The sequence below is a fragment of the Festucalex cinctus genome, chromosome 20 (assembly GCF_051991245.1).
Source record: "Festucalex cinctus isolate MCC-2025b chromosome 20, RoL_Fcin_1.0, whole genome shotgun sequence".
In the NCBI taxonomy this organism is placed as follows: Eukaryota; Metazoa; Chordata; class Actinopteri; order Syngnathiformes; family Syngnathidae; genus Festucalex; species Festucalex cinctus.
In genome coordinates this window covers 5378682-5391650 of record NC_135430.1, presented here as the reverse complement: position 1 = coordinate 5391650, position 12969 = coordinate 5378682, and the positions used below count along the sequence as shown (strand labels likewise).

Here is a 12969-nt window from a genome sequence, read left to right as displayed (position 1 = left end):
AAATACGTTCTATTTTAAATATCACCAGTGTCCCAAAGACATGTTTGTTTGTTTTTTGTTTTTGTTTTTTTTTCTAGGCTAGAGGATACAGAAGGTTTTGATGCAGCCTCCCAACTGAAGAGAACGGTTGAAGCAATGGTGGTTATTACAAAAATAGTCAGCGGGTGGCACTACAGAACAACCAGGCCCATGTTGCAACAAGCAGTTTTCCCCACAGTTTTAAACAGATTTGTGAATATTGATGAAACTTAGCTATATTCTAATGCTAATTGCTGCAAAATGGAAACACATAAAAATATACTTTTTTTTTTTTTTTTGTCCTGATGAAAGAAGAGACTAATCTTTATTTTGGTAGGTTCCAAGTTCCAACCTGTTTTCTGGGTTTGGTCAATAAACTGAGCCATGATTGGTCGTTACCTACGACCAATCATGACTCACCTGTTTTGTGGGTTTGGTCAGTAAACTGAGCCGTGATTGGTTGTTACCTACTTCCTCAGCACAGGTGATGTCATCATCAGTCCATAGTATGTAAAAAAAATTACTTTGAACTCATTTGCTCCCAAAAACCTATAAATACGTTCTATTTTAAATATCACCAGTGTCCCAAAGACATGTTTGTTTGTTTTTTGTTTTTGTTTTTTTTCTAGGCTAGAGGATACAGAAGGTTTTGATGCAGCCTCCCAACTGAAGAGAACGGTTGAAGCAATGGTGGTTATTACAAAAATAGTCAGCGGGTGGCACTACAGAACAACCAGGCCCATGTTGCAACAAGCAGTTTTCCCCACAGTTTTAAACAGATTTGTGAATATTGATGAAACTTAGCTATATTCTAATGCTAATTGCTGCAAAATGGAAACACATAAAAATATACTTTTTTTTTTTTTTTGTCCTGATGAAAGAAGAGACTAATCTTTATTTTGGTAGGTTCCAAGTTCCAACCTGTTTTCTGGGTTTGGTCAATAAACTGAGCCATGATTGGTCGTTACCTACTTCCTTAGCACAGGTGTCAGATGTCATCATCAGTCGACAGCAAGTAGAAAAAAAATACTTTTTAAAGGTTTAATTGTACATGGAAAAATAATGATGTTACCACATTCATTATAGACAAAATATTAACCTTTTACTGCTGAAAATGGCTCAATGAGTCAAGTGTCCCTTTAAAATTTTTTTACAGAATTTTTATTTTTTTTTCCCGTGCCATTTCGCACATTTTACTTTTTTTTTAATTTATTAATTAATTTATTTTTAAACTAATTTGTATTTTATATTTTGTGATCCCGCCCATTCAATTGGCAGATTGAAGTCAGAGAAGTCGAAAAAAAAAGAAACTGAAGTCTTCCATTTGAGTGAATCTGGTCTTTAATTAAAATTGCCGCTATGCTTGCCTGGCGACGGCCTGCAGTGGAATTTCCCTGCAAACATTTGCTGTTGGACATTCATTTCCTCCCGAGCCAACAAGGTCATCACACTTCTTTTTTCTCATTATTGTTTCCCAATGCCGAATGAAGTCAGCCTTCAACTCAAAACATGAACGACACGTCACGGTTGGCGCCGAGCCCTTTGTTGTGCACATTTTATCGGCCAAGCGCGCGTGCAAGTTGCGCTGGAGTGATCTTAGCGTTGTGTGTGTGTGTGCGTGCGTGTGTGTGACCTGCTCTCCCATAATGAATATGCTTGAATTTGTCATGCTAATAGCAAGCAAATGTTGAAGTGATCTCATAGCATGCGGCCGCCATCGAAACCTCATCTGTATGAGCGCGTGACAAGTGTGCATATCTTAATTGCGCCTGCTTCTCATCAAACGCTGGAAAATATTATTATTATTTTATTTTTTTTAGTGTATGTGTGGTCTAATCACTTGGGCTGTTTTGCTCTTCCACTCCTGAGAATAAGTCATCTAATCCATGTTCTTTGTTTTTTTATTTATATTAACTCATTTGCTACCAATGACGTAAAAATACGTCCTACTTCAAATGTAATAAGAGTCGCAAAGACGTATTTATACTTTTTTTGTTTGTTTGTGGTTTTTTTTTTATTCTAGAGCATACAGAGCGCTTTGATGCAGCCTCTCAACTGCAGAGAACAGGCGAAAAAAATTGTAGTCATTACAAAATGGCAGCAGAGTATAAGAGCCCACAATTCTAAGCAGTTTTTTTTTTTTTTAGTTTTTCGTTACCCTTTTGTAATTTGATCAGGGGTTGTCATTGGTATTTGCCAACTGCGGGCATGTGAGACTTTTGTGTGATTAAGGACTACATAAATAAACTTGACTTGACTTGACTTGACTTGTGAATAATGATGAAACTTAGCTATATTCTAATGCTAACTGCTGCAAAACGGAAACAGATAGAAATATACTTTTTCTTCCTGATGAACGAAGAGACACTAATCTTTCTTTGAGTAGGTTCCGTGTTTTTACAGCAATAGAACACAATACTCTGTGGGCCTTGCAAAATCAGTCAAAAGACGGTGTTGCTTCAATGAAAATGGCTGCGAGTGGATACGTTAATGAATATTCACAATTTTTGTGGCATTTTGTTGCCAAGGAATGATGGAGTGATTTAGTCGGGCCATAGCCTTGTCTAATAAGAAAAAAAAAGTGCTTTGCTGCCATCTTGTGGCAACTGTAAGCAATTATAAATGTATTTAATTTTCTCGCTATTTGACGCGATTTACAGCAGTGATTGTCCCCAATTGTTCAGTCCAAATATTCAAAGCGACACTTGTAAGCTGTCCACGAGTCTCCCTTGACCCAGTTGGAAACATTCACCAGAACCGAGTAACCTTTTTTTTGCCTCTGTGGACTGTTTTGGACCCTCGTCAACGGGACCGAGACCAAGCACGTAAACACCGGTTGCTATCCACATGTGCCGAATGAATGTTGTAGTGGGGTGTGTTTGTGTTGTCTTAGCTACAATGCCGTCTTAAGCAGGAAAAAGGGCGTCCGTTCTTCTGGCCTGATCCCGAATGACTCCTTCATGGCCAATTCTCGCTTCAGTGCAGGTGCAAGCGGAATGATGTTTTAAAAAAAAGTGACACTAACATTGTCAATGGTCGACATGGCCCTGACACTGTGGTGGCCTTCCTTGACAAGTTGAATGGGAAGACGCGAATACATTCCTTTTTTTGTGTGTTGTCCAGCTGTTGAGTCAGAACATGAAGTGATGTCACGGCCTGCTGCATGGTCTGTGGGAATGTTGGGCTGAGAACCTCGCCAGAGAGCGGCTGCATCTCCTCCCTCATCATTTTTGGCCTATGGACGAGATGCTAATCATGGGATTAAGCCTTCATTAGCCCACCAGTGGGGAAATTCCCATCTTGCAGCATGAAAGTGAACAACACGATTAAAGTGAATCTGAACAGCGACAACAATAGTTGAAATGAATTAAGAAATACTCAACAACAGGGATGTAACGATAACGGCAATATCACAATATTGTGATATGGCTATTAGTTATACTTGAGTAAAACGCTATACATTTATTTTTTTTACTATTCCTCTCTGGCTCATTTGTTTTAAATTTTACTTTTTTGTTATTTGTCAAGGTTTATATACTAAAAAGTAATTGTTAAATTGATTAGAATTTTTTTTACAGTTAAATAAACAATGATGAACATTTATTACATCCAAATAAATTAACAAATAAAATAGGAAAAATTTAAAATGAAAAAAAAAAAAACAAATACAAAAGAACTGAGTACTGGTATCGGAACAGTTTCGGTTTAAATGTGAAAGGCACCCATCTCTATATTTGTATATAATATTTGTAATATTTTTATATTTTTCATTGCTGTAATGTACAAAAGAAATATTGTGACATTTTTTGTATTGCCAACCTCCCCACAGTATTGTGATAATTATCGCATCGTGATGTTTGGATATTGTTACATCCCTACTCAACAATGCTAACAGTTGGTACTGTTTACTTGACATGCTGTATGAGTATTCACTCTTTGAGTACTCACCGATAAGTTGTGATATAAATAAGTGAATATGAAGCGCAGTAACAATAGTCAGCAGCGTGTAGAAAATCGAGAAAAACTACGTCTATGTAAGCAGGTGAGAATGAGTGTTGAACAAAACGGAAAAACTAAAACTAAAATAATTATTTTTTTTCGTTAACTAAATAAAATAAAAACGAAAATGCTTTTGAAAAAAATGAAAGCTAACTGAAATTACATTTGATGTTTACAAACTATAATTATAGCAAAAATGTCCTTTGTTTTAGTCTTTGGTAATTTAATGCATGAGCCTTTGGGGAAGATTATAAGTCCATTTATTTTGATATTAACCGAAATGAAAAGTATATTTGTATCTGTTTCTGTTTTTCAGCAATTAGCATTAGAATATAGCTAAGTTTCATAAATATTCACATTACTGATGAAAACACTGGCAAACAGAGCTTGTTGCAACATGGCCCTGGGTGATCTTTTATACTCTGCTGTTACCTGCTGGCCCTGTTTTTAATAATTACCATTGCTTTAAGCCACCTCTTTATGTCAGAAGCTGCATCAAAGCCTTCTGTATGCTCTTGCATAACAAAAAAGACAAAAATGTGTAAACACGTTTTTGGGAGTTAATGACAAAGTGTTAAAAACGTTTTTACATGTTTTTGGGTTTAAATGAGTTAAAAAATACAATAAAAACTACAAATAATACTGAGACTTACTAAAACTAAACTAAGCATGTATTAACTAAAACTAATACAAACTAATAGAACCACACTGAAAACTAATAAAAACTATCTAAACTTAAAAAAAAAAAAAACAGAACTCAAAATGAAATAAGAACTAACTAAAATGAAAATTCCAAAACTACAAATAACCCTGGTGTTGAATTTGAAAGTTTGAAGTTTTCCTCAGTCAGCCCAGCCCCGTGTCTGCTTTCCACCTCTAAAACGTCAACTTTATTTGGAGAGCTTTTCATCACAAAAGCATCTCAAAGAGCTTCACAATTAGCGACATTCTTTCATCAAAACCCCGCAAACAGAAAAAAAGAACAAATTGAAACACCCGTATGGTTTGGGGGAAGCTACTGACATAAAAAAAACATATGGCGCCTAGTAGAGTGTCGCGTTCCAATTAGGACATGTGGCAGAAGTACGCCTGACTTCCTGCGGGGGGGGGTTCCTGGCCCGCGGGGGCTCTTACCGTGCGGTGAATCCACTTTACAGGAGCTGCCTTTGTTGCTGCACGACTTGATTAACTTAATGCCTTCCAGATGTGCACGGAAAAGCTTGCCACTGGGGGGCGCTACATTAGAGCGTGTTGTCCCGCTAAGGAAAACCAGCTGTGTGCACGTGTGTGCCATCATTCCACTTTTTTGTTTATTGTACTCGCGAAGGTGGACGGGAGGGAGGCAGCGGATTTTCCACGCGGATGCGTGTTATTTATACGACACTTTCGACATGTTGTCAGACTCGGGGGAGTCGTATAAAAGACACACGGCGGCTTTCTAGCGTGCAAAGGAGAAACAAGTGTGGAAAAATATGCTATTACAAATCCATATTAAAGCACTACAGTTGCTACACGGAAAAAGACACATAATTCAATGCGGTGTGCTACTAGGGATGTTTTACGAGATCCAATCCAAGAGCTGCATCCTTTGTTTGTTTGTTTGTGCAAACATGTTGCAAAGCAACACCTAGTGTTAATTTTGTCTGCCATTTTTAAATTTAGCCTCAGTTTTAGTCCAATTTCAGTCACGCTTGTTAGTTGTTAATCACAGTTAGTCAACTGTTTATTTAAGTCCAAGAAAACGTCATTTTATTTGTCTAGTTTTAGTCAGCAAAAACTGTCAACGTTTTAGTCTAGTTTTAGTCAGGACAATCATTTTGCACCTGTATATATATATTTTTGGTCAGCAGGTGATATTTAAATTTGTGGAACTATTTATTACAGTGTCTACTATGGCTCCATGCTAAGCTAGTAAGTTAGCCAGCATTAGTTAGCGGTCGCATTGACATTATTGTTGGAACGTTATAGCCATTGGATTAATGTTAAATTATAACTAGAATTTCCTTTTCTTTTTCTTTCCTTAATAAACTTTCACCATGAATCCAACTCCTTCCTGTCCCATGTGTTTGTGCTGTGTGTCACATGACTTGGTCACAGATGTGACAGATTAGCAGAGATGAGATTTTCATGAACTAAAATGTCCGTAGATTTTAGTCCAGTTTTTATTCAGCAAAAGTACATTTTCGTCTCATCTTCATTAGTCGACGAAAATGCTTACTGATTTAGTCACAGGTTTGGTTTATTAATGTGGGTTTTAGTCTAGTCTAGTCTAGTCTAGTTTTAGTCTGGTGAAAAATGTGTTGACAAAATTATTTGTGTTTAGTTGTTGAAAATGAACAAAATGAACACTAGCGACACCAGGGCTAATGTTAGCATCCTGTGCAGTTATTAAAGCACATTGTTGTTAGCATTAGTATTCCTAATCCGCAGACAGTGAGAATGTATTCTTCTTTATTTGTTTTGACGGTCGACAGCATTTTGAAAATGCTCTACTGCCACCTACATGCCTTCAATGGCACAGCTGTTGGTTCAATTCATTCATTTGTTAACCAAAGTCTCTTAAATGAAAAACAGACAGTAGCTTAGCTTAGCTTAGTTTACAGTCCCACCACTACTTTTTTTTTTAAGTGTCTTTCCTCAAAGTGCACTACTGACATCTACAGGGCTTTAGTGGAACTGCTGTTGTTGAAATTCATGTCCATTTGCTGACCACCCGCGACTGGTCTTTTCTGAGCGTTCTCGTGTCTTTGTGTCCAGGCGAAGGTGGTCATGGCAAACAGGAGCTGACGGAGTTGATCGGTTTGCCTCTCCCTGAGACCGTCTCCTTCGTGACGGGCTTCCAGGGCTACCCCGCCTACAGCTTCGCGCCGGGCGCCGTCGTGGCGCGCGTCACCAAGTCCGTCCTGCCCGACCCTTTCTACTACGACTTCTCTGTCACCGTCACGGCCAAGCCCGCCACGCGGCAGGGCGGCGTCCTGTTCGCCATCACAGACGCGGCACAAAAGGTAAGCCGTCCTCATCTTACGAGCGCTGCCCGTTTTGCAGGCGCACCTGGCTGACTTGGTTTGTCGCCTGACAGGTTGTCCAAATGGGCGTGGCGCTGTCCGAGGTGGAGGACGCTTCCCAGAGGGTTCTCTTCTACTACGCCGACCCCGCCACAGGAGGCAAGACCCAGGAGGCGGCTTCCTTCAAGATGGCCGAGTTGACGGGAAGGTGGGCCAGGTTCACCTTGGCGGTCGAGGGGTCCGAGGTAGGTGTGCTCACACCGTCGTCGCAAAACGTCCGCCGTCTCTCCTGCAAACAGTACGCCTGACACAAATGCGGGTCAGACGTTTGAGAAGTTCTTCGTTCCCGCAGGTGCGTCTCTACATGGACTGCGAGGAGTACCACCGCGTGGCGTTCGTCAGGAGCCGTCAGCCCCTCACCTTCGAGCCCAGCTCGGGCATCTTCGTGGGCAGCGCGGGGGCCACCGGCCTGCCCAACTTTGTGGTCAGTTACCTAAAACGAACGGGGAAAAAAAACTACAATTAAAATTCAAAAAACAATTTCATTAACGAAATAAAATAAAAACTAAAATACTTAAAAAAACAAAAACAAAACTAACTGAAACTGTATTTTATGTTTACCAAACTATAATGCTAGCAAAAATGTTCTTGGTTTTAGTCGTTGGTAATTAATTGAATGCATGAGCCTAAAAATAACTCAATTTAAAAAACAAAACTCAAAACGAAATTTTACCATCTTTAAGCTTCTCCTGGTAATGTGAGAAGTGCAAAAAGTCAGTTGAAGTGAAAAATTGTGAAAAATGTGAAAAAAGAAGTAATAAAAGTCGATTGAAGTGAAAAATTGTAGAAAAAAGGGAAAAATGAAGTGAAAAGTCGATTGAAGAGAAAAATTGTGAAAAAATAAAGGGAAAAAGTCGATTGACGTGAAAGATTGTGGAAAAAAGTGAAAAAGTCAATTGAAGTGAAAAATTATGAAAAATGAAGTGAAGAATTATGAAAAATGAAGGGAAAAATTGTGAAAATTTAAGTGAAAAAGTCAATTGAAATTAAAAATGGTGAAAAATGACGTGAAAAAGTCAATTGAAGTGAAAAGTTGTGAAAAATGTAAAAAAAAAAAAAAAATGAAGTGAAATAGTCGATTGAAGTGAAAAAAAGTGAAAAATGAAGTGGAAAGTCAACTGAAGTGAAAAATGTGAAAAAAGTGCAAAATGAAGTGGAAAAAGTCGATTGAAGCCATGGATAAATACATCAAGTAGATTTTGTCGACCTTACTTATGAAGTTGTGGTTCTATCAGAAAGCGATGTGGAGTTTTGTGAGCTTAGTGGCCTGCAAACTTTATCTCGCCTACAACTTTATCTTATCTTTCAGTATCCAACCCCACCCCCCAATCCACCCCCCACCCCCAGGGCTCCTCTTTGTCGGGTTCCAGCTGTTTGTGCCCCTGACTCACAAGTCAAAGAAATGAGCCACAGAATGTTGCCTCATACCATGGAATCAACGAGTATTTCTCAAAATGTTTACGTCAAGGTCCATCATAATACCAATCATTAAATAACACTGGTGTAAATAGGCCGTCTGGCTTTATTCATTAAAGATTCATTTTTGGTCCTGATTGTACAGTAAGTTGAACGTTTTTGCCCAAGGATCAATCTAGTGGAAAAACACAAACAAAATTCCCACCTGCATGGGAAATGCCCCGCTAGGCTCCATGCTAACACTTGTGAAAAGCGCTAACGACTGATGAAGTGCTTCATCCACTCCACTTTTTTTTTTTTTTTTTTCTTCCTCTCTTTCAGGGCTCCATCCAGCAGCTGCTGCTCAAGTCCGATCCCACGGCCCGTGATGACCAGTGCGAAGAGGACGACCCTGATGTAAGAAGGCCACACACATACACACACACACACACACACACACACACATTGAAAGCAAGCGCTATGGCACCTTTTGCTGGCCAAAATGTGCATTGCAGGAACATCACCGCTGTCGTATTTGCGTTTCTGCTCATCACATAATGTAATAAATAGGGGAAGAAAAATAGTGCAATAAATGCATAAAATGTTTGCTTGTTATTTTGGTTTTATTATTTTATTGTGTGTAAAATTACATTAACAAAAATTTGGAAAAATATGAGCAATATTTTCAAATTCAAAATAAATACAATAATAAAAAAATAATTTATAATTAACTAAATAACTAACTACAATAAATGCATAAAATGTTTACCTGTTACTTTGTTTTTATTATTTTATTGTGTGTAAAATCACATTAAGTAAAAGGAAAAGTGATTAAAAAATGTAAGAAAATAAAGTAATCTGCTTTTACGATTGTTTTTCACGCCTCCTCATCAGGTGTCTGGAAGCGGCGACGATACTTACGAGGACATGGAGGGAAAGAATGAAGTCAAAAAAGTTGTGGGAGAGCGAGAGTACAAAGAGGTATAGATGCAACACGCACACACATGCGCGCCTGTTTTTATTTATTATTTATTTTTTGCTATATTTCACAGGATATATCTTAACTTCATCTTCATTTGAAAAATAGCAACACTTGAATACTATATTTATTTATTTATTTCAACTTCTTGAATATGTTGAGTCATGACAACGCCACCTACTGGCTGGTGTCCTCTTAACGATGTTCGGCGTGAACACTGTGGCCATGGCAACAGAGCATTTGATGGAGGATAGAAAAAATATATTTTTTTTTATGTTGTGTAATTTTCTTAGGAATTGGTGCACCCCACGTACGGCACGCCGGTCCAAGCCCCGCCCACCGAGATGCCTACCACTCACGATGTTGACGATGATGATGATGGTGACGATGAAACTGGAGACGATGTGGAGGAGGCTTCCGGGCAGGAAATGCCGACCACCACATCTGCGGGTAAGGAAAGAAAAAAAAAATATTGTTCATATTTGCATAAGGTGGTGCATATTTTCACATGTGGACATTTGAACGCAGTTACAGTGCGAGCAGCCCTTTCGGCAACATCAGACTCCAACTCTGTAAGTCCACCGTCATGTTTTGATATTTTGGTGAAGCAGCATGAGGCTCAGTGCTTATCACAGAAATATGAAATATGAATCTGCATTGAGTTATTTACAGGCCCGTTTCCCTCCGTCCAGGTGTCCACGGGACAGAAAGGCGAGAGAGGTGAGCCGGGCGCGCAGGGCCCCCCGGGACCCGCCGGCCCCCCGGGACAAGACTCAGAATCGGCAGGCGAGCCCGGACCCCGCGGTCCGCCGGGACCTCAGGGACCTCCCGGAGCTGCAGGGAAAGACGGGCAGCATGTATGTCTTGCATATGCGTCTTTACACACCGGCTGTCCACTCACGGATGGACTAAAATGCATTTCGGCACTAATTTTGTCTCACAGGGAACAAAAGGAGAAAATGGTATCCCGGTAAGTCAGTTCTGTTCTATATTGATGCTACATGCTAATTGATGCTAACTGATGCTAAATGCAGACGTGTGTTGCTTTGGCTTTTTTTTTTTTTTTTTTTTAACTCAATCAAAATCAAACTTCATTTAAAAGTCAAGAAAATTATTTGTCATTTTTCTTTTCCCTTTTTCTTTTATTTGTTGTTGTTGTGGGTTATTGTTTGTTGGGTAGAGGTTGTGTTTTTGTACAAATTGCTGGAAATTAAAAATAAAAAAATAAGTTAATTAAGGAATTTAAAAAAAAAAGAATATTCTTTGAAAATGCATCAACAAGTCAACATTGGTCAATGCAAATTAATTGGCAAGATCTTGAATAAATGAATAGCAATTTTATATGCTAAATACTTTAGCTATCAATTCAAATTTATTGATATGGCACTTTAAAGGGGCTATCTGCCGGATTCACTCAGGAAAATGCACTTTTTAAATACAGGATGTACACACTTTAACTTTCTCTCAGTCAACACATCTGTGTTTATGTTAATCTTTGGTGGTTATTTCGTCCTAAACCCCCACACCCCCAGCCTGTATTTTGCCATTTTGTGTTTGTTTTGTAAACAGCGGGCCGTTCTGTGGAAAGACAGTGTTTACACCCCTCCAGCCAATCGCAGAGCGGGGGGGCGGCGTGTCGCAAACGGGGCCGGGCGAACGTGTCGGCTGCGTGACGTCAATCCCGCGGCAATTTGAAAGCACGCACGGATTTTTTTTTTTCTTCACTCACTCATTCACACACGTAAGCTTCTGTGAGTGAGTGAGTGAGTGAGTGAGTGAGTGAGTGAGTGAGTGAGTGAGTGAGTGAGTGAGTGAGTGAGTGAGTGAAAATAAAATAAAAAATCCGTGCGTGCAGTAGATATAAATTTTTGATGTCCTTGTAACATTAAATGTCGAAAAAATTAACACATAACAGGTGCGCTTCAAATTTAGCGGCCGAAATATGTTGGGAGAAAAAAAGCCTTTTTAAGTAAGTGATTAATCATGATTAATCAAAATTCTAAGATGTGATTAATCTGATTAAAAAATTTTATCGTTTGACAGCTCTTATATATATACATATATATATATATATATATATATATATATATATATATATATATATATATATATATATATACACACAGAGAGAAAGAGAGATATTTAATTATTATATATAGATATATTTAATTAATAATTAATACTAATACTAATACTAATAATAATAATATAGAAAATATTAATTATTAATAATAATTAATTAAATGTAGTTTAATTTAAAAACCGCAGGGGCCCCAAAATTGAACCCTGTGGAACACCATTTCATTATGGAGCACTCAAAGCTCAAGGCTAACAAAAGCTTTGTCTACCAAATAAGATCTAATCTATGACCTGATCTATGATCTATGAAGGTTCACCCATTCTGGTCCTCGAGGTCCGGAGCCCTGCAGGTTTTCCATGTTTCCGCCTACCAACACACCTGTCCCGAAAGATCAGAATTATTATCAGGCATGCTGATGAGCTGATTATACAAATTAGCATGAGCTAGTGGGCGGAAACATCGAAAACCTGCAGTACTCCTGACCTCGAGGACCGGAATGGGTGAACCCTGCTCTAGGTCATAGTTTAGAACTTATTTGGTAGACATAACTTTGTTAACCTTGAGCTTTGAGTGCCCCACTATCAAATGGTGTTCGATTTTGGGGCCCCTGCGCTTTTCCCGCTCAACATTCGGCAAGCCCCCTCCCTCTCGGGACTCGAGTCTGGAGACGGCTGCCCACCTTCTGCTGCATACAAGCCAACAGAATATGCCGTCCGTCGTATCGATTATCCAACCAACGCTGCTCTAACCAAACAAGACGAGTGACTTGTGTCCAACAAGACTATTTATTTATTTATTTATTTATGTATGTATGTATGTATGTTCAGGGAGCCCAAGGACTGCCAGGATTCCCAGGCCTTCAAGGAGAGCCTGGACCCAAAGGAGAAAAGGTACATTTACAGGAAATGAAATTCTCTCGTCAACGTCAATCAATATAACGTTTGACTTCGCCTCCAAGGGTGAGACTGGTGTCGGACAGCCAGGCCTTCCGGGACCTCCCGGACCTCCAGGCCGCTTCGCTCCCAAGTTCCTGGTAACAGATGGTTTTCTTTTGTCATCTTAACATTTGGTTGTTGAATATTTTTGCCGTTGTGCTCTTGTCAGGAGGGATCGGGTTCTGCTTCCGACTTTGAAGACTTTGACGCAGACATGGAGATCATTCGAGTGAGAACGCAAGCGATGATGTCATCACTTTGTTGATCACGGAGGTAATAATCACTTCCTCCGCCAGGGACCGCCCGGCGCACCAGGACCCCGCGGACCCCCCGGACCCCCCTCTCAGGAAGTCTTACCTGGACCACCTGGTCTTCCCGGGAAAGACGGAGAAAAGGGACAAGATGGACTTCCTGTAAGCGCAACGAGTCTTTACTTTAATACCCACTTAAATGTTCCAGACCGTACAAAAAATAGTGACACGCAGTTTCTCTTAAAGT

The 12969-nt window shown here is 39.4% G+C and overlaps 1 protein-coding gene across 2 annotated transcripts in view; it reads left to right on the top strand.

Moving 5' to 3' along the window:
- The window catches only part of LOC144009608 (uncharacterized), a 56390-nt gene that overhangs the window by 27314 nt on the left and 16107 nt on the right, over window positions 1–12969 (top strand). For both annotated transcript variants that reach the window (XM_077509431.1, XM_077509432.1), the window contains 13 exons: window positions 6775–7022; window positions 7097–7267; window positions 7375–7506; window positions 8820–8894; window positions 9372–9458; window positions 9750–9906; window positions 9985–10028; window positions 10149–10313; window positions 10400–10426; window positions 12364–12426; window positions 12495–12569; window positions 12641–12700; window positions 12768–12884. In XM_077509431.1, the coding sequence (XP_077365557.1) occupies window positions 6775–7022; window positions 7097–7267; window positions 7375–7506; window positions 8820–8894; window positions 9372–9458; window positions 9750–9906; window positions 9985–10028; window positions 10149–10313; window positions 10400–10426; window positions 12364–12426; window positions 12495–12569; window positions 12641–12700; window positions 12768–12884 (1421 nt within the window). The remainder of the gene's footprint in view (window positions 1–6774; window positions 7023–7096; window positions 7268–7374; window positions 7507–8819; window positions 8895–9371; window positions 9459–9749; window positions 9907–9984; window positions 10029–10148; window positions 10314–10399; window positions 10427–12363; window positions 12427–12494; window positions 12570–12640; window positions 12701–12767; window positions 12885–12969) is intronic.